General features: G+C 39.1%; 4 protein-coding genes across 5 annotated transcripts in view; 1 reads left to right on the plus strand and 3 right to left on the minus strand.

Moving 5' to 3' along the window:
- Positions 1–1,475: 1,475 nt before the first annotated feature.
- On the minus strand, positions 1,476–5,521 carry rwdd1 (RWD domain containing 1). Its single transcript, XM_042424121.1, has 7 exons — positions 5,329–5,521; positions 4,573–4,638; positions 4,198–4,328; positions 3,206–3,349; positions 2,206–2,338; positions 2,042–2,104; positions 1,476–1,747 (listed from the first exon to the last, which is right to left on the minus strand). The coding sequence occupies exons 1-7, from the start codon at positions 5,399–5,401 to the stop codon at positions 1,635–1,637; spliced, it is 723 nt and encodes a 240-aa protein (XP_042280055.1). The 5' UTR covers positions 5,402–5,521; the 3' UTR covers positions 1,476–1,634.
- Positions 5,522–9,431: 3,910 nt separating this feature from the next.
- LOC121905238 (calcium homeostasis modulator protein 5) lies at positions 9,432–15,545 on the minus strand. Its single transcript, XM_042423346.1, has 2 exons — positions 14,558–15,545; positions 9,432–12,751 (listed from the first exon to the last, which is right to left on the minus strand). The coding sequence occupies exons 1-2, from the start codon at positions 15,098–15,100 to the stop codon at positions 12,362–12,364; spliced, it is 933 nt and encodes a 310-aa protein (XP_042279280.1). The 5' UTR covers positions 15,101–15,545; the 3' UTR covers positions 9,432–12,361.
- A 100-nt stretch (positions 15,546–15,645) lies between these two features.
- Positions 15,646–19,295, minus strand: calhm6 (calcium homeostasis modulator family member 6). Its single transcript, XM_042423345.1, has 2 exons — positions 18,348–19,295; positions 15,646–17,538 (listed from the first exon to the last, which is right to left on the minus strand). The coding sequence occupies exons 1-2, from the start codon at positions 18,891–18,893 to the stop codon at positions 17,104–17,106; spliced, it is 981 nt and encodes a 326-aa protein (XP_042279279.1). The 5' UTR covers positions 18,894–19,295; the 3' UTR covers positions 15,646–17,103.
- Positions 19,296–19,432: 137 nt separating this feature from the next.
- The window catches only part of cnot10 (CCR4-NOT transcription complex, subunit 10), a 28,632-nt gene continuing 24,077 nt past the window's right edge, over positions 19,433–23,987 (plus strand). For both annotated transcript variants that reach the window (XM_042423343.1, XM_042423344.1), the window contains exons 1-2: positions 19,433–19,607; positions 20,427–20,518. In XM_042423343.1, coding sequence (XP_042279277.1) covers positions 19,592–19,607; positions 20,427–20,518 — 108 coding nt within the window. In that variant the 5' untranslated portion in view covers positions 19,433–19,591. The remainder of the gene's footprint in view (positions 19,608–20,426; positions 20,519–23,987) is intronic.

Raw genomic sequence — 23,987 nt, forward strand, 5'->3', positions numbered from 1 at the left:
CTTAAATAAAACAGCATAAAGTAAATATAGTTCAGAAGGCCGCAGATAGAGAGTGATTTAGCCTAATCTTCTCACAGGGCCTGGCTGGGTCAGGAACTGCAGCTGTTTTGGGCCTGTAAAGCCTATTGACACATTGTATGTTATATTGTTTATTAGTATGTTATAGAAATAACTTGTTAAAGGACAGGTTCACAATTTTTCATAGCTGTCTTAAAACAAGTCAGATGCCCAAATGAACATTGAAACATGTTTTTCTTGCTGTAATCATTCCTCCTGTTCATACTGACCATTAGAAGATCCCTTGATAATGCACTTACAATGGAAGTGATGGTGGACAAAATCCACAGACCTCCTGTACAAAAATGTATTTAAAAATTTATCTGAAGCTAATATGAAGCTTCAGATACACAAATCATCCCAATGAGTCAAATCAAGTAGATATGTTTCAACATTAGTCTTTTTAATGCCAAAGTCCCTCTTTTTGTTACTATACTTCCACCGCAGCTCAACAGGGAAACACTGTCTGAGGAAACACAAAGAGGGAATTTGAAAGACTGTAAATGTGTCAGATATCCACTTGACTCAGACTGCTGAAGCCTCATATAAGCTTCATATATATTTTTAGATCCATTTTGCACAAGAGCACATTTGAGGGGGATCTTTCAGTAGCCAATATGGGCACCTGTTGTTTTAAGAAATACTTAAAAAAAATGTTGAACTTATCCTTTTAAGCATTTAGAAATCAAATAAGAGTATGAGTATTTGTAGCCACACAAGTATTTAACACTTTTTTTACTAACAATGGATCAATTATTAGTTTGCTACGGCAACTTATATACTGTATGATGTGTTTTCAGCTTGTTCTACTACCCCAAGGCCAAAAAAATGAATGGCTGGTACTTGTACTTGTACTTGAACTAATTATTGTTTTCGTCTTGTACCTTTCATCCCTTTCATTTCCACATTATCTGACAGCTACTGTACTTTGTAGATTAAGATTTTACATAGCACATGATCAGTTGATTAAATGTTTCTTAAATATGATGTACATTCATATAAAATATGTTTCCTTCTTATAGATGTAGATGTCTCTTCAACAACCCAAAGATATATAACATAGTTTAGGTGAGTACCTCGTTGACCAGCTACATGAAAATGCTCTTTACATCAGTAATATCACTCAGAAAAAAGCAGATCTTCATTATGAGTGCATTCAATTTTGATAGTAATGTACATTTTGCTGTAATCTTACATGTAATGGAGTAAATTTATATATTGGGGTATCGCTAAAATTCAGTCAAGAATCTGAATCTCTTTCACCACTGGCTATACTTTATATTTTACTGCCCTCTTCTGGGCAAAGAATATGTCTGCCACCAGGAGTGCATTCCTTTCCTGCATGTCAAACAGTGCCAGAGCCAAGGCAGACATTTATCTGGTCAATTTAACTGGTAAGACATAGAAATAAACACTCATGTGTGTATATGTTTTATTTATGAAGATTCCTTCTCCAACTGCTGTTAGAGTCTTTAAAAAATAAATGCAGCTGTTGAATCTTCTTCATGTGTCAGGTCAAACGATCATATTCCAGACAGGAGCTGGTGGTCCTGTCAGTCCTGTGTCCTTCTGCTGCTTTAGTCCTCTTCACTGCCCATCTCTAAAGGGTCAAAGTCTGGGTCATCTTCGTCCAAGTCCAAGTCCTCAATGTCTTGGAACAGTGATTCATCCACTTCAACGTTGTTTCCAGCTACAGGAGAAAGCAGGTGTGTGTTAGAATACAACTAGTGCTAAAAACAAACAATTCCCCAACAGATCCACTCTGAACTTAAGATTTTAGCTTTTGTGTTTCCTGGCCAAAAAACTGTCCTTGATTTGTGATTAACCCACTGATTTTCTTACAATGCTGAATAGCTCCCCCAAATCTTTCAAACCAGTGTTTGTACCAAGAAATGATCAAACTGAGGTTTGGACATTTTCTAAAATTTCAATCACAACATTAACAGCATCCATTTCAACACATTGACACTCAGGAGCTCTTTACCGTCTTCAAGGAACTGAATGTCAGATGTGTCCAGGTTGTGGTCTCTCTCAAACAGCTGTTTACCTGTGAGGAAAAGATGACATTGTCTTTAGTTCATAAGTGTATGTCATCAACTTTCCAACTTGTGCACCTTGACATCTTTAAGTAATAACATGAGAATTTACCAGTGAGCTTGGGTTTTCCTGCCTGCTCCTCTTCTTTCTGTTTTTTCCTCCTCAGCTCGGCCATTTCCAGCTCAAATGTGGCTTTCCATGCCAAGAAGTTCTCAATGGTTACCACTGTGCCCTGGAAAGCCACCTGTCAAACACATATTTATATTACCATACTGTATTTATCATAACTTTCTCAACGACATTCATTATTTTCCGCCTTACAACACTGGAGAGAATAATGAGCAAGTTAACCACATCTGGTGTTGTGGATATTTTGAGTGATGGTCAGCACCTCAGTGGAGAAAAGTGGACACGAGCCTTTGATGTCTTAAAGCTAAAAAAGTTTATTGAAGTACTTGATCAAGGAGAACTGAAATAGCGAACATTGAAGTCATCTGCAACTCGGATGCTGTCTCTTTCCGTTCTGCCCTCTGAAGGCATGAGTCCTAGTCTTTATCAGCCTACAATATGAAAAAATAGCCTAATTGGTTCACTAGTTTCTAAACAAGGAACTGCATTTTACCTGTGTCAGTTTAGGTCACGTTGCATGGAACTTCAGCAGTTTTGGTTTGAATTTCTGACTGTGTCAATAGAATCTACGCATCCCCATCTGTGTTGTCAAGGAAAGCCTCTTCCGACCTTAGTGACCATGGCAATGCTGATTTACCCTCAATCAGAGAGGTTTCTGCTTTCCCCAAAACATCATAGACAGCTGGAGTCTCAAGGAGAGGAGAATATGTCCCCTTCCTGCATTTGAATTACAGTGTGACCTCAAGGCCCAGGCTTGACCCAATGCAACCCAATTTGTAACCCCTAAAGATGGAAAATTCCATAACATCTGGTATGTCACAATTCAAAGCAGAGCTCAGAGCCTCCATTCCATAAAGTGGTTTACCAATTCTGTCAATACAGCATTATGTCCTGAAACAAGAACAACTAGAGAAATAGGATTGAAATTATTGATGTGATACTGATATCACAATATGGTATTATGTTAAATGTATGTTCCTACCTTCTCTGCTTCCTCTGCCTCCCTCTCTTTCCGCCGTTTCTCCTCTTCTCGTCTGTTTTTCATCATGTCCACAATTTCATTAAGTTTCTCCTGCACAGCTGTCACCAGAGTGAAAATCATCACCATGCCCAGGTTTTCTTCTGCCTGCAGAGCAACCACACATACACACTGTTGATACAAATTACAATGGTAACAGATCAGGCGATATAATAATAACTTTTTGTTATTATTTCAAGATCAACATTCAACATTTTATTGCCATCTCAACATAGCTGACAGGAATTTGCTTTGTTTGCTCATATAAAACAACCAGAATTCCAGGACATCACATGACTGCAATAACAATCAAAACATGAAAATATAAAATGATCAAGGTCACACAATAAAACATGCATAACAGAGGTAAAAAGGATCAAATGAATGAGTAAAACTAGTATCCTATAAATGAATAAAGCCAGTATTCCCATAGGGATGTGATCTGAACCGCCAGCCACACATGATGTGTGCTATTGTGTAGATACCATCACCTTGTCCTATGGGCAAGAATGATAATCTTTGCTGTTTAAGAAATAAGAAGGCAAACAAAATCACCTCTAGATAAATGCTGTTACAGAACCTGGCTGTCCTGATTCTAATACTTTAATATTTCTAAAGAAAGGAGGAAATTTAAAAAACGTTTGAATGATGTTTTACTTGTGCTACCTGACGGAAGTAAAATTTTAAAAAAAACCCAAAAAAACAAAAATACTTGGAATTTATGGGAATTCTTTCACCTAGAAGTGGTCAAAGATATCATGAGGTATTAAGTATCTGTTCAAAGTTAGTGCTTTCTGCATTTGAATCCAAAAATATCTGCAAGAGCATCCAAAACAAAACACAGCAAGTCTTGGATAGGTTCTCAAGTAACAGGGAGAGGATATGGACCAGGGTCCAATATAGATTAAAGAACAGTCCTTAATCTATATACAGTCCTACAGTCCAGATGGACAGACCTGTTGCTGCAGTAAGGTGAGGATGTCCTCCACATCGCTGTCCTCTAGGTTCTCCTGGGAGTGGATCTCCCACAGCGGAGGCTCATCTGGATATTTCTCTACATACGTGAACTTTAACATCGCTTCCACAGCTGCATGGAGAAAACAGCCCATATCATCACAGTCTGCTATACATCAATTCACCAATTTTCTGTCAATGTTTTGTTGGGTGTTTAAAATGCAGTTTTTACAACTGTCATGTTGTTGCACTCACTTTTTCTTTCACCATATTTATGCTACAAGATGGAACTGCTGTCTTTATCATCATAGCCAGATGTCTCTTAATATCACTGACAAATTTCATTATTTAGCAACCACATACATCAACATACTCACTCTCTCCATTTTCCCCTGCATCTGACGTTACAGTAATGGTAAAGCTGATGGGATCCTCTGAAAGCACTGCAACAAAATATGGATTAGTAACATAATTTCTACATCTTCCTATTTGATATATAAATTCACTTAGTTCACTACATTTCGGTTAATAAATCGGATGGCCTAGAGCAGGCTGTCTAGGTTACCTCAGGCATCATCAAAAATGTCGTTTAATGCTATATAAACATTGTACATAAGGTATATAACCTTACTATGAAGACAAAACTTACTGTCTGATTATGTTTAGTAAATTTGACATATTCCTCTCACTGACTGATGCACCTACAGTATAATGAACTCTAAAGTAAAGTCTGTGTTTAAAGTCTACTTTAAATACATTTTATGAATGCCGAGTTAAGATGCAGCCCCGGATACCTTAATGTGTACTTTTACATTATGCACGTATATGTACAGAGTTTTTCAATAAGGGAAAAATGACCCTGAATCTGAATGGAGTTAGGCATACTTTGCTGTCCATATCAGATACCGTGAAGGGCCCAATCTAGCAGCTTGTTAATCAATGCTGCATGTCTGACATTTAGCTTGAGTAACATTATAACGACAGTAGATCTATATCACTTTGTGCCAAGGGAATAGTAAGCGACATTTTTTTAAAAATTGCCTTTAGTAAATAGCAATACCAGTTAGCTAACGCTAACTAGCTAGCGAGCTAGCTATCTTTCATTTTCCTGTCTACATGAATGGAATTCAGACCTGTGTAAGAGTCTGGATAGATGGACTCTATAGCTTCAAGTTCATTCCTTTGCTCTTCGGCGTAGTCTGTCATTTTGTGTAGCTACTGGTTATCTGTAACTTAGAAAACTCATCACCGCCGCTACGTCAGAGCTAACACACTGGCGTGCTGCGTGTTCCACTGGCTCGATGCTGATCGATGATATCGTGATTCCGACTTTTTGGTCTGCTACTGGTGGTTTTGTATTTCAGTTTTCATTTTGGGCAGCATGTGGGCACTATACACTATATATATATATATATGTATATGTATATGTATATGTATATATATATATATATATACAATATACACACACAATACATAACTGCAGATATTTCTGTTGTATTCAAAACAACTTCAGTGTGACAGTAAACAGCGTCACTCTTCTGATATCCATTATTTGGGTCTGCAAGCGCATGGACCATGGATTTTTTTCAATGGGTGTATAATAAGGTCTTATTATAATTGTTATTCATCCCTGATTCTTTCCCAGCAACGTTATTGCAGATTCAAGAGCAATTCACTAACACGGATACAACATAATAAAAAATAGTCTATGGGACAGGCCAGAATTTGGTTCCACCTAAGGTGGCAAAATCTCTTGGGTACCAGTTTGTTTGTAGGGTCCATATAAGTAGCCTACTTTGAAACACGATAACCATTTCAGATGAGTAGCTTTACTAATTTTTTGAGACAATAATTGTTTTTTCTATTATCGTCCTACAGTATCTGCACAGTAGGTTTGTGTGCAGTTTATTATAAGATCGTATGTACTAATATATGCAATACTTAAGTTTGAATCACACATAAAATTACACATGTATAGAATATAGCATATATACAAAGAATATAAACAGGTTCTATGTGTTTTTTTTCAGCATGTGTTTTTTTGGGAGGGGGGGTGGGGGTTACAACTGAGCATCAAAGGACCAGTGTATAGAACTTAGTGGCATCTAGCGGTGAGGTTGCAGATTGTAGTTTAAGTGCTTTTGCAGGATGAAGAAAACCCAGCGCTCTCAAACTTATCAAAGGAAACAGGACAATCCAAGAGTCCTTCAAGTTCCAGGGAACATCCTGTCCTTGGATGGGACTACTTACACCTGCATATACAGCGTGCCAATTACCAGGCAGCAGTCTGGAGGCACTGCCTGGACATAGCCAGACATAGCAGAGCCTAAAGGACATGGATGGACAACTGATGACAGAGGTATGCTTATAATAAATACAATAAATAAATGTTCACTATCTTGCTCTAATAATGAATGAATACTTTATTTTGGTCATACATTATAAGGAACAAAATCAACAGTTTGTGTGGGTATGCAACTGACAAAACATCATCATACATGTTTACACCAATCCATTTCACACAATAAAATCCACACAATCATATGGCTTATTTTTGCCCATTCTGTACAAACCATAAGATAATTCAGAATATCAGCAGTACAAAAGAAAGACAAAAAGAAAATTTTACATTTTAAGTTTACATTTTTTGAAACTCAACAGAGAGTTACACAATTTCAACTTGTCAGTAAGACTATTCCATTGTTTCACTCCCAGAACTGGATCGGTTCTCACTTTACATGTTTCAAAGACACACAACCCTCTTACAGGAAGGCTTGTATTCCTAACTCGAAAAAGTATTTTCAATGTTTTTAAATACACAATATCTAAAAATTTTAACAATAATGAATAATGGATTAGTATATTCACGGTAACAGCTTTATTTATTATTATAATAGCTTTTTTCTGGAGTTTAATTATAGGGTCTATATTTGTTTTATATACATTTCCCCAGACCTCAACACAGTATACGGCATTAAGTGAACAATAAATCAAACCATTTTTTTAACATTATCATTTCCCTTTCTACTGTTTTCAATAATTCTTTCATGTCCTCCCCTGAACAAAATAAATTTGTGTCATCAGCAAACATAACAAATTTCAACTTATTAGATACTGTACAAATATCATTCAAATAATGTATAAATAACAAATAAAGTATAAATAACTTTAAAAAATGTCGCTTACTATTCCCTTGGCACAAAGTGATATAGATCTACTGTCGTTATAATGTTACTCAAGCTAAATGTCAGACATGCAGCATTGATTAACAAGCTGCTAGATTGGGCCCTTCACGGTATCTGATATGGACAGCAAAGTATGCCTAACTCCATCCAGATTCAGGATCATTTTTCCCTTATTGAAAAACTCTGTAACTCGGCATTCATAAAATATATTTAAAGTAGACTTTAAACACAGACTTTACTTTAGAGTTCATTATACTGTAGGTGCATCAGTCAGTGAGAGGAATATGTCAAATTTACTAAACATAATCAGACAGTAAGTTTTGTCTTCATAGTAAGGTTATATACCTTATGTACAATGTTTATATAGCATTAAACAACATTTTTGATGATGCCTGAGGTTGGCTGTTTCTCCATCTTTGACAGTCTTAGTTTTATTTTAAAGAATAAATTGCCTATTTTATGTGTTTTAATCTACAGACCCCCTACCCTCTGGTTTTACTCTGGAATTTTCAGACCTTTTATCAGTCATTATGTTACAATATGACAGAGTTCTTATTCTTGGTGATTTCAATAACCATGTTTGTTGCCTTTCTTCCTCTTCCCTTGTTTCCTTCTGATTTTATCAAACTTTTAGATTATTTTAATTTGATTGAGTATGTGAAGCACCCCAGCCATGACAAAGGGCACTCACTTGAACTTGTGCTCTCCCATGGTTTCTGTGTTGATGATGTGAACTTGGCTGGCTTTGCCATCTCTGATCACATGGCAGTGCTCCTCTAGGTTCTACTCCTCTCTCCTGACCTCAAACCCACCACGCTGGTTCGCTCCCACCCCCAATATTCACTCTCTGTTCCTCGCTTAGCCAGCCAGTGGAATCCTCCTCAGAGAACCCTTCACTTTCAAAATCATCCACCTGTCCTTCAGACTGCATTCCAACTTGGTTTTTAAAAGCTGTCTTTCAAACAGTTGGTCCAGATATTTCAGCCATTATACACTGCTGTCTGTACTGATATTTTTCCCTCCTAATTTAAACATACCACTCTTTATCCCCTCTTAAAGAAGCCCTCTCTAGATCCCTCTGTTTTAAGTAATTTTAGACTCATCTCCAAGCTACCATTTTAAGAACGACCGGGGCGAACCCGGTCGTTCTTACCATGTTGTTTCATGCAGGATATATAATGTGGACAACATGCTGAAAAATAACTTTATTACAAAGGTCAGAATTGAATTTAAAAAAGGAATATAGCCTGGCAGTCACGAAACTGAAATGACATTGTCACATTGAGAATGCTTGCTCACGCACCCTCTTGAATCCCAATTATTGTATGAAAATAAATGTTAAATGTATGATATATCATGTTAGGTCTACAGATCTACTACTGTACATAATCATCGTTCTTAAGTTTCAAACATGATGAATTAAAAACATCATCTGACTAAAAACGGCTCATATCCCTTTTCTTGAAAGATAGACTTCTGTGTTATGGTTAATATGTAGATTATGATCTGTTATTAGCCTATAATGCATATAATAGTTTAAGAACCACCACACACAACCCACACACCTTGAAATGTTGACTTGATTGTGCTTTAAAGTTGTTATGGTTGATACAGGCTGTGGGTCCGTGTTCCCTCCATCCAAAGCTCTGTTCAACTTGTTTGAAAACAGGATAAACAAATATACAAAGCATTATTTTGTTGCAGATTTTCGTGTGAAGAAACGGCATGTCTGGAGTTTTAAATAATAACGCACAGCGTCTCTCTTAATGTGGAGTGATCCCTGCAAGTATATAATAAAGCAGAAACGATAAGTGCGTTTCCCCAATAAGACAGAAGCTGTGCGCATTTACGCACGAGGCACAGCAGCGTAACTTCATTGATTATCTATCTATCTATCTATAGCAAGCATAGTAAATGACAGTGTTTTTGTAGAGATGCATTAGAGGTAGATACTATACATATAACAATAAAAGTAAATACCAGTTGTTTTCTGGTTTTGATTTAATTTCTATTCCAACTGCTGATTTGAAGACGAAAACAGGAAAAGCACACGAATTTCTGTTAGATTTGTTTATTCTGTTATCAAACAAGTTGAACACAGCTTTGGACGGAGGGTAAATGGACCGCTACGGATGTGTAATGCAGTTATCCTCCTGATAAATCCTGAGCTCTATTATGTCAAGCAGCACAGCAAAACTAAAAACTGTAGTTATCAACTTGACAGGACAGAAGTCTAGACAGAGTAATCGGATCTCAATGCGTCCTCAATGCATCTTGGGTGCGTTCACACCTGTACTTAGAGCTGTCCACTTGTGATCAGATCAACCAAGACGCATGTTAATGCCAGGAGTAAACAGGGCCTCTGTTAAGAGGCTGTTTTAAAGTTTCAGTCTGCTCACCCAGAAGGTGTATCCTGGCCAATCCCAGGGGATCCAGAGTTCTGGGCGAGCAGAGTCAGTCCCCTCCTGTCCATTGACAGGCAGGTTCAACTCCTGAATATGGTTACTCCATTAATCAAGGTATTTACAATTTAACAATTGTATGATTCACAATTTTGCATTTTTGATAGTGGCTTTAGCATTCTGAGAATGCAAAATGGTACTAAACATGATGTTATCAAACACATGTTATCAAGGATGATGGAATTATGCTTGTGGTACATTTCTTAGCTTGAAGGGAGTGGAATAAAAGCATAATTAAAATACATACCAACACATATTGTGACATACACACACATACTAACATACAATATAAATTGTTTTTAAACAAAATCTAAAACTATATTCATAAGTCCATGGGTTTTACAGTCCTCTGTTCTTGTGTGTGTGTGTGTGTGTGTGTGTGTGTGTGTGTGTGTGTGTGTGTGTGTGTGTTTTCTAGTAAACGTCTATGAGTGTCTCTAAGTCACTGGGCATGGCATATTGTGCAGCATGTCTTGTGCCTTATGCTGTTGTGCCCATTGATCAGTTCTTGGGCTAGTCATTCAAGTCCTGAAAATTAGAGTCCATAGTGGGATTAAAGTTGGTGCAAGCTCATCTCTGTGTGTGACTGGCTCTTAGAGGTGAGTTATGATAGACAATGATGGGGGCCGTTTATCCAAGTGGTACTATCAGTTAAAACTGGGGTGTGATGATTGATCTTTCAATCTTGCTGGCACTTGTAGCGTGAAGGATCAAAGGTGGTTTGGGTCAGTGGTCTGGTTTAGTGACCATGCAGGAGATGGGGGTTCCTTATCTGACCTTATCTTGAATCAACATGGATGACAAGTCCCAGAGCTGCTCAGAATCAATGAAAGTCTGAACAGCTACATTTCCATGGCAAATGAGCAAACTCAATCTGCTGATGAGGACCATGTGATTTGGCCGAAACATACCAGAACAACCTGAGTAAGTGGACCGCGAGTTTAGATTGTTTTGTCAACTGCTGTTTTCCAATGTCAAGAATGAGCTGTCAAGCCCACTAAATGTTCTGCTCTGCAAACAGAAAACTTTTTTCATTTAATTTCCACAATGTCTCTGCATGTCTGGGCATCACTCTCACATGTCTTTGCCTCAATCTCACAGGATGAAGTGCTGAAAGACTGCACATCTATCTGGAGGGTAATTACAAGGCATTATATTTTTAATGTCAGGATAAACAACACTTTCTTCATTGTCCAACATGACAACTCAGGCAATACAGAATATCAAGAGTCTGCTCATACAAAATTCTCATGATATGCATAAGGAAGGAATGCTTTTTACGTTTTACATTTCATACACTTTGTCAGTTTTCAAATTAAGTATTCATCATAAATGCAACCGGGCTATAGCTGCAAGGATTTTAGAAAAACAGAGGTCATGGGTTTGGTTCTCCCCACTGCAAAGAAGTGCAGTTTTTTTTTCTTTTTTTCTTTTTTTTTTTTTTGGACTTTTCATATTTTGTTTGTTTAACTTCTTTATGCATTTTTCCCTACATTAGTGTTTCTCAACAGGGCGGTACTGCCCCACAAGGGATGTTCAGAGAACATCGGGGGGCGCTCAAAGAAATATTTTTGAAAGCGGGGTGGTGAGTTGTTCTTTGGGGGTGTTTGTGTATGTCCGTTTTTAATGCCAGTTTAGTACTACATTTGAATACACATTTTAACAATTTTATCATAGACTTCAAAGTGTTAATTGTCAGCATTGTCAAGTTTATTTTACACACGTAACTACAGTAAAATTTGTGTATTGGGCGATAATAACGAGACCTAATTAAAGTTTGAGTGTCAATTTTCTAACTGTTGTATTTGTTTAACACATATATATAATTTCTATTCACATAGCTTTTTTGCTCCCTAGGAAACTAATGATAATGATATTCCAACTGTCCAGTTAAACAAATCAGTTATTTGGCATTCAATGACATGCTTTTTTACTGATATAACACGGAATAATAATCAACATTAATATTCAGGGAGGGAATATTCAGAGGACAATTAGCCTACATTTTATTTAATGGGGAGCAGTAAGGGACCTGGATAATGGATAGAGGGGGGCTGGCCCAAAAAAGCTTGAGAACCACTGCTTTTAAATTGTAGAATGTACCTTCGTGAAGGTTGTTACAACCCCCAGATTCTCAGAAAAAAATATCAAGGACATGACCTCGGTATCCTGGATCCTGACTCCAACTTGTTAAAGTTACGGCATGCTTTGTTACAAAGGTAGGAAAAAATAGTGTATAAAATAGTGGTAATACCCTGCATTATTCACTGTTTTTTAGCTGAGGTTGTACCATTGCAGTTTGGCAATAGCCACATTATTTGGATTAACATAATGAAAGGGCAGCTTTGTTAGTGAGGAAGCAGCCTGTGACAGCTTTTCCTGAGTCAAACTTGCACATACAATAGACTTAAATACCAGTCTGTCAGTGGTGAGCATCCAACAGTCTCACCACTGTCTATTCCTTGAATGTCTGTGTTTTATTCACTAATGAAATGGCAAACAAAACAGATCCTCCTCATCTAGCTCATCTCTATTTCATCCTCCAAGTCCAGGACAGGTCTCTTCTCACATGTGAAGTCCCTGTCCGTCCTCTCTATGTACTGCTGCAGGGTGCTGTAATACTGCTCACTCCTGGAGAAGGTGTAGAGTGCAGAGATCTCCTCCCACGCCTTGTGGTTGGGGAATGGGAATGGTTCAGGATGCTTGTTCTCAAAGAAGCTCTGGAGGTTTCTCTCGGCCAGTTTGGTGGCGTATTCCACAGCAAATGTGTCGAAGCGCTCCTTCTCTTTCTCCACATAGCGTTTCCAGAATGTGAGCTGCAGGAAGCTGACTTTGGAGCGGCAGTTTGTATAGCAGGTACCCAGGAGGCCCACAGTGGCAGCGATGATGATGATGCACCAACCCAGGATCTGCAGACAATAGAGGATCAATATGAACTAATGCTTACACAACACTATGAAATCCCACTGGAGAATATGTACTTTAAATGAATCCAGTTGATACACTGATAACTGCTTGAAGGTTGATGGTATTACTTCTACAATATAGCTGCCAAAAGGTGATATTGTCCAAATGTTAATTCTATTTTTCTTTTTTTCTTTTTTTTTTTTTTTTACAAATTACCAAAAGACTACAAATCTCAGGTGTTCTTCTAGGACTCTATTCTTGTAAGGGTTTAAAAGCATCAGGTTGTAAAAGACACCTCCACTGACATAATCTTCACTGAAAGTCCATTTATTAGATTTTTCTCTGAAGCTTTTAACCGTTTTGTCTCATGATCAAAAGAGGGTGGAAAAACAAAGGCTTTACTTGATTAAAGATGATGCTAGTTGAAAATGGCAGCTTTCTCAGATCTGGGCCACAAGCAAGCCGTATGTCAAGAACAAACCAGATAAACCAGAACTGGCCGACATCCAGAATACACATACCTGAGAGCACCACATCTTTACCAAAAAAGACCCACGTTTGATTTGAGATATCTGGGCCATGTTTGCCATTTTACATGTGGACCATTTCAGGCTCACATCCATTTTGTCCAGGCCAGAAGAAGGCCAGCAGTCCCGCATCATTGCCTGAAGTGGCCCACTTCCATATGCTATCTGGGACAGGACATGGGGGCTGAGGAAGAAGATGAAATGCTAATAGAGACACCCAAAGATCTGTTGGACAAATGTGAAGAGAACCAGTTTAATTCAGAACCAGAGACCCCTGCCCACTGGCTTAACTTGTGAATGAGAATAGAATGATCTACAGTGTCAAAAGCTGCAGTTAGGTCTAGGAGCAAAAGGACAGATCAGTTTACTCAGTCAGCAGCTAGAGGGAGGTCATCAGTTATTCTCAGTAATGCAGATTCTATACTGTAAAGAGCTCTGAAACCAGATAGGAATTTTTCAAAAATGCAGTTTTGAGCCAGGTGGGACAACAATTAGTTAAAAACTACTTTTTCAAGGATTTTAGAAAGAAAAGGGAGTGTGGAGATTGGTCCATAATTATTGAGGACTGAAGGACTTTTTTTTTAAAGTGGCTGGATTACTGCATGTTTGAAAGATTAGGGAACAAAATATTGGGGAGCGTGAGGCAAATCAAGGTAAAAAATGATTGCCCTGTGATCAGATTGGTGAAAATCTCTTATCACAGAAATCTAAATCTAAATCTAGGGTCTTTACCTTAACATGGGTTGGGCTATTCACAGATTGTTGGAGAGCAAAGGATTCAAGTACATTTGTAAAATCAGTTAACAGTTATGACATTTAAGACTGAGGTGGCATTACAGAAAATCAGATATAGATCAGACTCTGAACAACACATGGAAGTGTCCCAAATCACTAAAAAAAATCATTTTCAAAGTGATTTTATTTATTTTGTGTTGGGTACTTAAAGACGTACTCCAGTGATCTAGTACACTTCCATAAAGTTGGGGAACATACAACAAATAAGCTTCAAAGCTGGATCTTACATTTCCCATACTGCAACTTGATCATGTCTTTTCATTAGACCCTCCACCCTAGTAAACACCTAGGTCTTTTAAACGCCACACCTCCAGTTTGTTACACACACTTTCTGTTATAATTTGTAGTCTCCAAGTCCAAAGTGAGAACCCTGATGACGTCAAAGTGATGTCATCTGGGTTATTTTCTCAGATTTGAGAGCTACAGTTGTCATAATGTATATGTCACATATGAGGGAAATAAATCACAGACCCTGGTGTCCCTTACCTGTGACTGGGCTCTGAACATCAGCAGGAGTTCCATGCGCTCATTTTTGGACAGTTTCGACCTGTCACAGGGCACTTGGGCCAGCTCCTCCCGACACTTCATGGTCTTGTTTTTACAGAACAGATGCACCACCAGGTTATCATCGAGACCACTGACAGCGCACTCATAAAAGGTACCGTTGAGCAGGGCCACACAAAGCCACATTATGGGGGCCACACAAGCCCCGGTGAAGATGCTCATGAACACCCTGAGGCAAGAGAAGCAGTTTCCACGGGGACATAGCTTCATTGGATTGAGGCAGCAGCCAGTGTAGAGCCTCCACAATTTGCTGCTGAAGAACAGACTGAGGACAAGCAGCACTGCAGCTGGGCCCAGCAGGAACATCAGCCCGTAAGCAAAGTTCTGGTCGTGGTTGCAGGGGCACTGAAAAGAGACCATGGAAAAAACTCGCTCCCCGCCTATAGTCAGTAGAGCCATGAAACTGTAGCCAATGGTGTTTTTCTGGTTCATGAAGAAACGCAGGACAGTCTGGAAGTTATCCATGATGTCAGCAGGAACGTTTCAGACACACTCCACAAGAAATTAACAAGAAATTGAAAGACAGCAACTGAGTGACAAGTGAAAAAGTGGACTGTCTGTGCAGCCTGCAGTCATTTCCTGTCCTCTGTCTTTTCACAGCTGAAGTCAAAACACATCTGCCAAGCCTATCTGTGCCCCTCCCTTTGGCTCTCTTCCCTTCAGACTCCTCCCTCAGTCAGTCTGCGGCTCCCTCCTACTCATTGTCTCTTAATTCATATCGGCTCTTTCTCCAAAGGAAAGTCCCTGCTGAGCCACCACTAAAAGGGACGGTACAGCACCAGTGGTAAAAGTCACTGTAAAACTTCACTCCACTTCCCTTTATCTGTCTACATTCAATATCCCTTGTTCTATAGGCTACTTCCCTCCCCAGCTCTAATTGGTTATTTGCAAAAATCCTGCTGGTCTGGTTTTTATGATCACCCCTCTGTGTCCTTTGACAGTGATGTAATCGGAAAAACATTGCCTGCAACAATTTCATGATGGCAAAAAAACACCAAAGGAGCTGAAAGTGTGTCATGCTTCTGTGTCTATTCATTTGAGAAGTAGTCATTCATTTTAATGAAATGAGAAGTATAACAACTTGATTTGTCTCTCTTCATGCACATGCACTCACGACACACAAAAAACAAGTCTCAATTCTGCATGTCAGATGTATAATTAAATGCATTAAACAATGATGAAACCAACACATTTTCATCTTTCTCACACAGTACAAAGACAAAAAATGCAAAGAGGAAACCCATGCATACAGTAAATCATGAAAGAGAGCATTCATTCTATTGAAATGTTTCCATAGAGGACATACCATTGTTACAGAGAGACAGTAAGCATCAGCAGAGTACAGAGGAGAAATGATCACATCCTCTTAGTGGTTTTTCTGTTCTATTCCCACAACAGTGACTAAATCACTGTAGAGTGCATTTACAGGAAGTTGTTAATGCAGCCAGGACCAGAACACCATCTACACATATGGAACCCATCATTATCTACTACTGCTGGTACTAACACCATCATTATCAGTTTGCCTTTTTAAGTGCACAATGAATGTGTACAGGGGGTCACATGTTTAAAAGAAATACTGTTATTTGATCGCTGTGCTGATTGTATGCATGTATGTATGCAGTCTACCAGCAGCTCACAGGAAGTGGTCAGCTGTGTGGAGATGGCACATTTCCTGTTCAAACCCACACAGACTGATACACAAGTGACTGCTGGGATGGCTGTAGCATATAAAGGGCAACACCACCATGCATTTCAAAATACATCGTTTTCTGTAAACCCACACACCAGCAGTGTGTTGGCATAGGCTATGTGACTCACATCAACTCTTGGGGATGTACCACTGACTTATTTCCTGGTTTTGATCCACATCAGCTCTTCAGAAATACAGAAATGTTATTTAGCTACCTCCCCTGATCAACACATCCGGCTTCTGTCCTACCTTCACTACTTCTTCTGTGTGGAACATCTGGTATGTGCTACAGGCATTGTTGCATGTCAAATGACATGATGCTGTCAAAGTTACAGACCTGACCTTGAATTTTGGTCATGGTTTGAATAAAATGTGTGGTGGAATCTCGAAGAATTTTGGATTCAATTGAGTTTTTCTTTTCTTACATATTGTCCATGTAATACTTCATATAAAAATGTAATACTTCATATAAAATACTTCATATAAAAATAGAAAGTTTTTGTGATTTCTTTGTCAAGGAGCTGTTGTATGGCTAGACTACTGAATACATAACCTAATAACCTAAAGGGCAAAATGTCAGGTGACTCCTCAGTGGCCTCTTTCCATACAAAGTCTTTCATCCCTCACCGCCCCTTGGTTCTTTGGTATATATACTCAGAGCCAGAGCTCCACTGTGTACATGTTACTGATGATATCAGTATAACCCATATATAAATAAACGGGTCTAACTCACAGAGACAACACTAATGCTGAAAGATGCAGCAGATGTTCCTCCTCACAGTGCCATCACGCCATCATCTACAAAATTAAGAACAGCAGGATTGTCATCAGCAGGCTCGCTTGACTTGACCGAAACCATTCTTATCATACTGTTTTCAGTCTCCTGGCAGTTCTCCACATGCTGGTGTAATGTGCTGTAGTAGTGGTCTTTGGTGCTAAACTTGTAGAGGTGGGAGATCTTCTCCCAGTCCTTGTTGGAGGGGGTGATGATGTCTTCAGGTGGTGTCTGTTTGAAGAAGCTCTTCAGGTTTCTCTCTGCAAGCTCCTTAGCATGTTTAGCAGAGTATGAATCCATCAGGTTGCTCTCCTCCTCAGCATATGCCCTCCAGAACTTGAGCTGCTTGTAGCTGATGGGGGAGGTGCACCGAGCCATACAGGTCAGCAGCAGGTTGGACAACATGATGGAGGCGATGAGCATCCAACCCAGAATCTGTGGTCACCACGAACACATAATGGATTTATAAGGTACTATGTTTTATTTATTATAATCTTTCAGTATTCATTTGCTATGTGAAGCAGTTTGTAACTATTGTTTTGAAAAGTGCTATAGAAATAAAATGATGACTATAGCCACAAGCGATGATCAAGGGGTTCAAGCCAACACAGACCGTGAGAAGTTGAAAGCTTCAACAGCTTAATTAAAAAAATCCACCAAGTTTGGTGTTGTTTGAACTAGGAGTGTGCCTGAATACAAATATGTTATTCGGCAAAGCACATATGCACCTGCTACATGGCGCACATTTCTTAATATGGACATCACTCCGGGAGTTGGGGGTGTTCCCCAGAGATAAAGCTGAGCTACTGACACATGCGAAGTGCTCCCAAGGGACCCTCCATAACCTGTTGTTCCCCTTCTCCTTTCCACAAAGTCAGGTTGTAAAAAATAGGCAATAAATGAAAAGTGCAAAGCAATAATTGCCTTTGAAATTCTTCCCTACATGTTACACAGTGTGCTGTCAAATCTTAAAAAAGTGCTAATTTACAAAATAAAGATGGCACATGTATACCCTAAACTCATACATCCTTGCTTTTATAATTGTGCTTTTTATGGTGTATTATTCTTGTCAGCCCTCCTCCAAGATACTGTACATACTAACTACTAAGATGCTAACTTTTTCCCATCAATTGATAAACATCCCTGATATAGCGTATTCAGTTGTATGTAATGTAATGAAATGAAAATACATGTATATGAAGAAAAGTGTTTCAGGAGAAGAGTGGGAGCACATCGGCACTTACCTGAGATTGAGCTCTCAGGGTGAACAGCACATCCTCTCTGTCAGCCCGCGGGACACTGCTGTCTCTCACGCAGGGGAGCGCGTGTAGCTCTTTCTGACACTGGACCTGAGAGTTCCTGTCTCCACACAGATGCTTATTGTAAGCGCTAATATTGGTGCCAGTCATCACACACTCAAAATAGTTCCCGTTGAGCAGAGCCACAGCGATCCAGCAGGATGGAGCCACCATCGCGGTGGTGCTGATCTGGAAGATGACCATGCCGCAGGTTGTCAAGGACCTCCAGCGGCACAGCTTGGCTCTGCGCTGGCACAGACCCGTCAACAGCTTCCACGTCTTCTTACTCATAATGTAACCCAGCAGCAGCAGAGCCAGCGCGGGCACCAGCAAGAACACCATGCCGTACAGGAAGTTCAGCTCATTGCAGGGACACCTGAACACCACTGAGGAGAAGATCTGCTCCCCTCCAGCTGTCAGTAGGGCGACCAAGCCGAAACCAAGGTTGGACTGCTTGTTGGCAATGTTCAGAACCGTCTTAAACTTATCCATCTCTGATTGATGTGTTACAGAGTGACTGTCACACTTTCACTTCCACCTTTCTTTTCTTTCTTTTTTTTTTTTTTTTTAATTTCAGTCTGTCGTCAGCACTCAGTCCTCTGCCCCCCTCCCTAAACCACCAGCACCCACAGATGTCAGCTGAACTGCTCATCGTGGTTTATTTATGGATCGTGTAAAGTTACACATGCTGCATAACGCACGTTCCGTTAATCAAACAGGAAACACCCTCAGTATGTTTTTGCCTATCTGACCTCGTTGCTGCAAACACACACATAATGTAGACTACAGTTACAATCGTTGAATGAGTTCTTGGATAGACACGATGCCTCTTTCCCAAACAGGCTACACAAATAAAAGATTTATGATAATTATCTTTTAAGGAAATTGTTATATGGAAAAACATGGAAAAGGGTCCATTTAAAAAAAAGGACATTACAGTTTGTTAAACTCCAGTCCAAAAGGGGCGCTGTTGTATTATAACCCACTGGTTGCAAACTGTCACCAAACCGCAAAGAAGAATGTGTTTGGAGCGGAACAGATAGATTTTGACTAGCCAATCTTCTATGTGAAACACTGGAGATTAAGTCCTGTCATTAAAACGTTTTCCCCGCCGGTCAACGGAAATCACGGTTGAGTGGACCTTAATAGCAAATATAGGACTTCTAATTGTCCTTGAAAAGATCCCTACAATGGCAGATAATACAGGTAAGTGTATTAGCTAATGCTAGCTACGTAGCTAGTTAGGGTCAATCTGAGCTAGTTTTAATTTAGCTTCAACTCATTCAAGAGCTGCACTTTAATGCATTCTGTCAAGAAAATAATAAGAATTGTACTTCATAGGCCCATGTTACGTTCAGCTGGTCGTTAAGTTATGCAGTGCTCTGAAGCCTAACTGCCCATGTGAACCTTCACAACGGCTCTCTCTGAGTTACTGTTAGCCTAGCCGAGGTGCGTGCTGTCTTGAGGACACGCTCAGGCAAAACTTCATTCAGACATTTCATGTTGCATAGTTGCCTTGCTTGCTAGCAAAATATAAATGACCGAAATATACCGTAAGACCTCTAGCGTAAATGCCAGTTCCTTTTAGGTAAATTCGGCTCGCATGTGTTTCATCATGCAGAATGCATTTTAGCTACAGTCAATACTCCACTGCCAAGAGTAACGACTAGTGTTAACCCAAAAAGGTGAACCAGTTCTTCCATTGAAAAGTTAGCGTTACTCATACAAATTAGTTTAATGCATTCTGAATTAAAGATAGGTCTCAAAGATTTTGTTAAGGCGATGCTATATCAGAATGATCCTTGTATGCCCATACATAAATATTATGTGCCTGAGGCCATAAAGTGTCCGATTTTTGAATGAGATTCTCCTTGTAAACACAAAACAAATAATGCGCAAGCTGTCATGTAGCTTTAGTCAACAGTCTGTCAACACTGCTCATCACTACTGCATATTTAGCTTTCGCTGGAGACCAATGTTATGTAAGTTTGACTTTTTTTTTTCTCTCCTTTTCATTTCGATCAGAACAAAACGAGACAAAGCATGACAACTCATCGTCCCCTGGAATGACAGACCAAGAGAAAGAAATGGCAGCCAGTGCATATGAAGCATTTTCGGTAAATTATCTCCACTCTTTTCTAATAAACTCAGAAAGCCATTGCAACAAAATTGGCTGATATCTGCAGTAACACCTTTACATGCATAAAAACTGTTGGGCCCAATGTCTACACAGTTGAGCACTAAGCATAGAATTAAGCTTTACTGAGAGACAATCACACCAGTCTCAGTTTAAAAATGTAATGTCTCTTTCATTGAAATGGTGCACATCATGTAAATAAGTTAATTGCTTGCTCTGAATTATGATAAATGCAGTAAAAGTGTTCAATCAGGAGTACATATTTAATTTGTTCTTATGGTGCTTGTAGCTGTTTCTTTGATTATTGGATAGGAGTGGGCGATATGGATAAAATCTTCATGGTATGTGTGATTTCATATGTGATATTAGGTGGGGGGGAGTGCTGATTTGGAAGACACTCAGCAGGCAGACATTTCTCTGTTCTCTGCGTAAGAGTGGCTGAGATTGACACTAAAATGAGAATTGCTGGTCCACCTTAAAAATTAGTCCACCTTAAGTGAGCCTGGTCAGGTTAGGCTAACCCATTGTCACTAACTTCAGGGCTAACCCCTTTCACTTTTCCAGCAGTTGGGGAAACAGACTTTTCTTGTTCTTGAGAAATTGCTGCATTTATTTATCGTTAGTTGCCCTTGCCCGGGCTTGTTGGGCTCCGAGATAACGATATCTTTTGCCTTCTTCTTAAAAGTGGTGAATTTACAGCTCATATCAGCTTAACACAATATAGTCTTTGGTTTTTGTTTGATATCTAGTCTCGGCAAAAATGTTTTTGCACATTTCTGATCCTTCGGTAGCGTAGTTATCACGCATTAGCTCAGAGGGCTAACTTGGCTTGGTTACAATGTAACCCTAAACATCTGCTAATTGCCACATATATAATGTGCAAGTAGTAAATAATTCAAAGTATTTTGCTAATCATGATCCTGGTAAATTCAGCATTCAGTTGAGACGCAAAATAGTTCTTAGTTAAATCATCACTGAAACTACTGCTGTGGTCTTTACATAAATGTGATGGCATTTATGTGCTGAAGTGCATGTTTTCACACTTCGATAATATTGATTGAGAATCGCATATGAGACCAAGATTACATGCTAAATAGTAATAATAGCAAATTGCAATAGTAAAAAACAATTTATTATTTTGGCTGGGGAAAAAAGCAGTCTGGCTGGTAAATTTTTTGTCTAACAGCCACCTTGGCTGGTAAGCCAAAAAGTTAATTTCGGACCCTGTTGACAACATATTGCTAACCTTTTCCTCTACCCCGCTCACATTCACCGTCACTTTTCTGCAGCTCGTTCAACCACACACTCATTACACGCACACATTACGCACTGCCCTATTCCTTAATGGAGCAACGCTACTCTTTTAACATTACCTTTCACGTAGAAGTCCTTTGAAGAATGAGAAGATGGCCTCGCAGTGTGCGAGAGAAAATCATTAGTGGCCCATTGACATGAATGATCTTGTCAAATTTTAGCAGTGTAATAATTTTCAAGTGGCAGTGTGCTGCTGCAAAATTATGATATAGGGGAATGAATATAGGGGAAACACTGGACATGAATATAAATCACAGTCAAGTAAGTTTTTAGGGCTGTAGTCTCCTGGTCGATTAGTTGGTCGATATGTTCTCGTCCGACTAAATTCTCATTGGTCGAATAATCTCCGTGTTACTTTACAAGGAGAAAAGTGCTACATCAACAGCTTTCCAGGATTAATCCATTATTCCCTGCGGCGAGAGGGACAGACTAACAAATTACCTGTGAAACAATGGGGGTGTATGCAAAACACCCCCGTTGTTTTCACAACTTTGAACTCGCCCAAATTAATTGAGACTGCAAGGTCTAACTGTACTCAACGTTTACTGAGCGTTTACTGAACGTACTGAACATTTACTGAATCAGTGTTTCTCCGATAACTATCACAAGAACTCCCGCCAGGCCAAAAAAATATTTTTTATTGCCAAAATTAACGCCAAATATCCATTAATTCGAAAGTCAATAGCGTTTGTTAGTCTCTGTGCAGCACTGTTCCGGTACGTGAGTCAACCTCTGTCTTGTTGCCTGGGAAACTATTGGTAGCGTAAGTCAGTTAAGGAATACGGCATTGCATAGTATGTTTGCGTAGCGAGCGGGAAAGAGGGAGTGGCAGAGAAGTGACGGTGGATGTGAGCGGAGCAGAGGAAAGGGTTAGAAGTAAGTTGTCAGTCTGGCAGTAAATGTACAGTACAGATTACAGTGTGTAAGTTAATAAATGCTTAAAAGTCACGTCTGTTGTTTCCCCAAGTGCTGGAAAAGTGAAGGGGGTTAGCTCCAAAGTTAGCAACCATGGGTTAGCCTAGCCTGAAGACGCAAAACAGAGGAATAGAGAATGGAGAAATGTGTAGCTGCTGAGTTCACTGTGCACTCTCTGAACATCCCTAGTATGTAGATCATCATATCACCCTCTATCGGTTGATTATGATTGCAGTAATAGTAGGTAATTTTTCTGGCCTAATATGAAGAAGAGGTGCTACCTCAATTGTGGAGTATTAATGTGTTTTCTATATTTTTCTTATTATCAACAAATCTCATGTGCAGAGACAAACCAGCAGTGTACTGATCTACTAACAGGAATTATTTGTGTATCAAAGCCTGATTATAGCTTATTCCTCTGTGCCATAGAGCTCAATTGTTGTTGTTAAAAAAAAATATAAAAAACTCATCAATGAGCCACACTATGGCACTGAGGGCTTGGTGTGTTTGATTTGGGTCACTTAGCGTGCTCAGGGTTTTTCCTGCATAGAGAATTTCAAGACGGCTGCCTCCATAAATATATAAACGTAGATACCGCATTTGAGGATTTTATGTGCGTCTGCGTGGTATTAGGGCGGTCAACAGACAGACTAGACTGCTTGGAAAACTGCTGCATTTGGCTGTACAAACAGACGAAACATTCAAAACAGCCATTGCGGGATAACTTTTCACAAGTAAGTGGCAATTTTATTGTATTTTACTGTTATGGAAGTTAGTGAACATTAATTATCGCTTCAGATTTTTGCCTCCAAATTTTAAGGAGTAAGCTTTAGGCATACACTGCTGATTTTTCATTTGCACTATTAGCAAATTTATTAATCTTAAAAAAATGCTTGTTTATATAACTGTACAGACATTTTGACTTTTGTCTCTCATTGGCCTTAAGCTATACTTTTTTTTTCTTTTTTTAGTATAACAGTGGAAACCGCTTGTAGTGATCACATTCGTCCGAGTCAAATTGATCGCTATAAGTGGATGATTATTATAAGCGATTTTTTTTCTTCTTTCTTAATTTCTCATGCAGATTACCATCTAATTGACATTTGTATATTTATTAGATAAATATAAAGTAATGAAATGGGAAGCTTTGCTATCTACTGAATTTTATTGACCGTTTCAAAATACAGAACATCTGTTTCAAACGCTTGTTGTTTCACTGC

Source organism: Thunnus maccoyii, chromosome 10 (genome assembly GCF_910596095.1).
Source record: "Thunnus maccoyii chromosome 10, fThuMac1.1, whole genome shotgun sequence".
Classification (NCBI taxonomy): domain Eukaryota; kingdom Metazoa; phylum Chordata; class Actinopteri; order Scombriformes; family Scombridae; genus Thunnus; species Thunnus maccoyii.

Excerpts from the sequence above, each read along its gene's own strand:
- rwdd1 (XM_042424121.1), bottom strand. The coding sequence starts at position 5,401 with ATGACAGACTACGCCGAAGAGCAAAGGAATGAACTTGAAGCTATAGAG. Across the intron at positions 2,105-2,205 it reads AGGAAAACCCAAGCTCACTG|GTAAACAGCTGTTTGAGAGA; the intron begins GTAAATTCTCAT and ends TTTTCCTCACAG. Across the intron at positions 1,748-2,041 it reads CATTCAGTTCCTTGAAGACG|CTGGAAACAACGTTGAAGTG; the intron begins GTAAAGAGCTCC and ends TTTCTCCTGTAG.
- LOC121905238 (XM_042423346.1), bottom strand. The coding sequence starts at position 15,100 with ATGGATAACTTCCAGACTGTCCTGCGTTTCTTCATGAACCAGAAAAAC. Across the intron at positions 12,752-14,557 it reads TGTTCAGAGCCCAGTCACAG|ATCCTGGGTTGGTGCATCAT; the intron begins GTAAGGGACACC and ends TATTGTCTGCAG.
- calhm6 (XM_042423345.1), bottom strand. The coding sequence starts at position 18,893 with ATGGATAAGTTTAAGACGGTTCTGAACATTGCCAACAAGCAGTCCAAC. Across the intron at positions 17,539-18,347 it reads CCCTGAGAGCTCAATCTCAG|ATTCTGGGTTGGATGCTCAT; the intron begins GTAAGTGCCGAT and ends TGGTGACCACAG.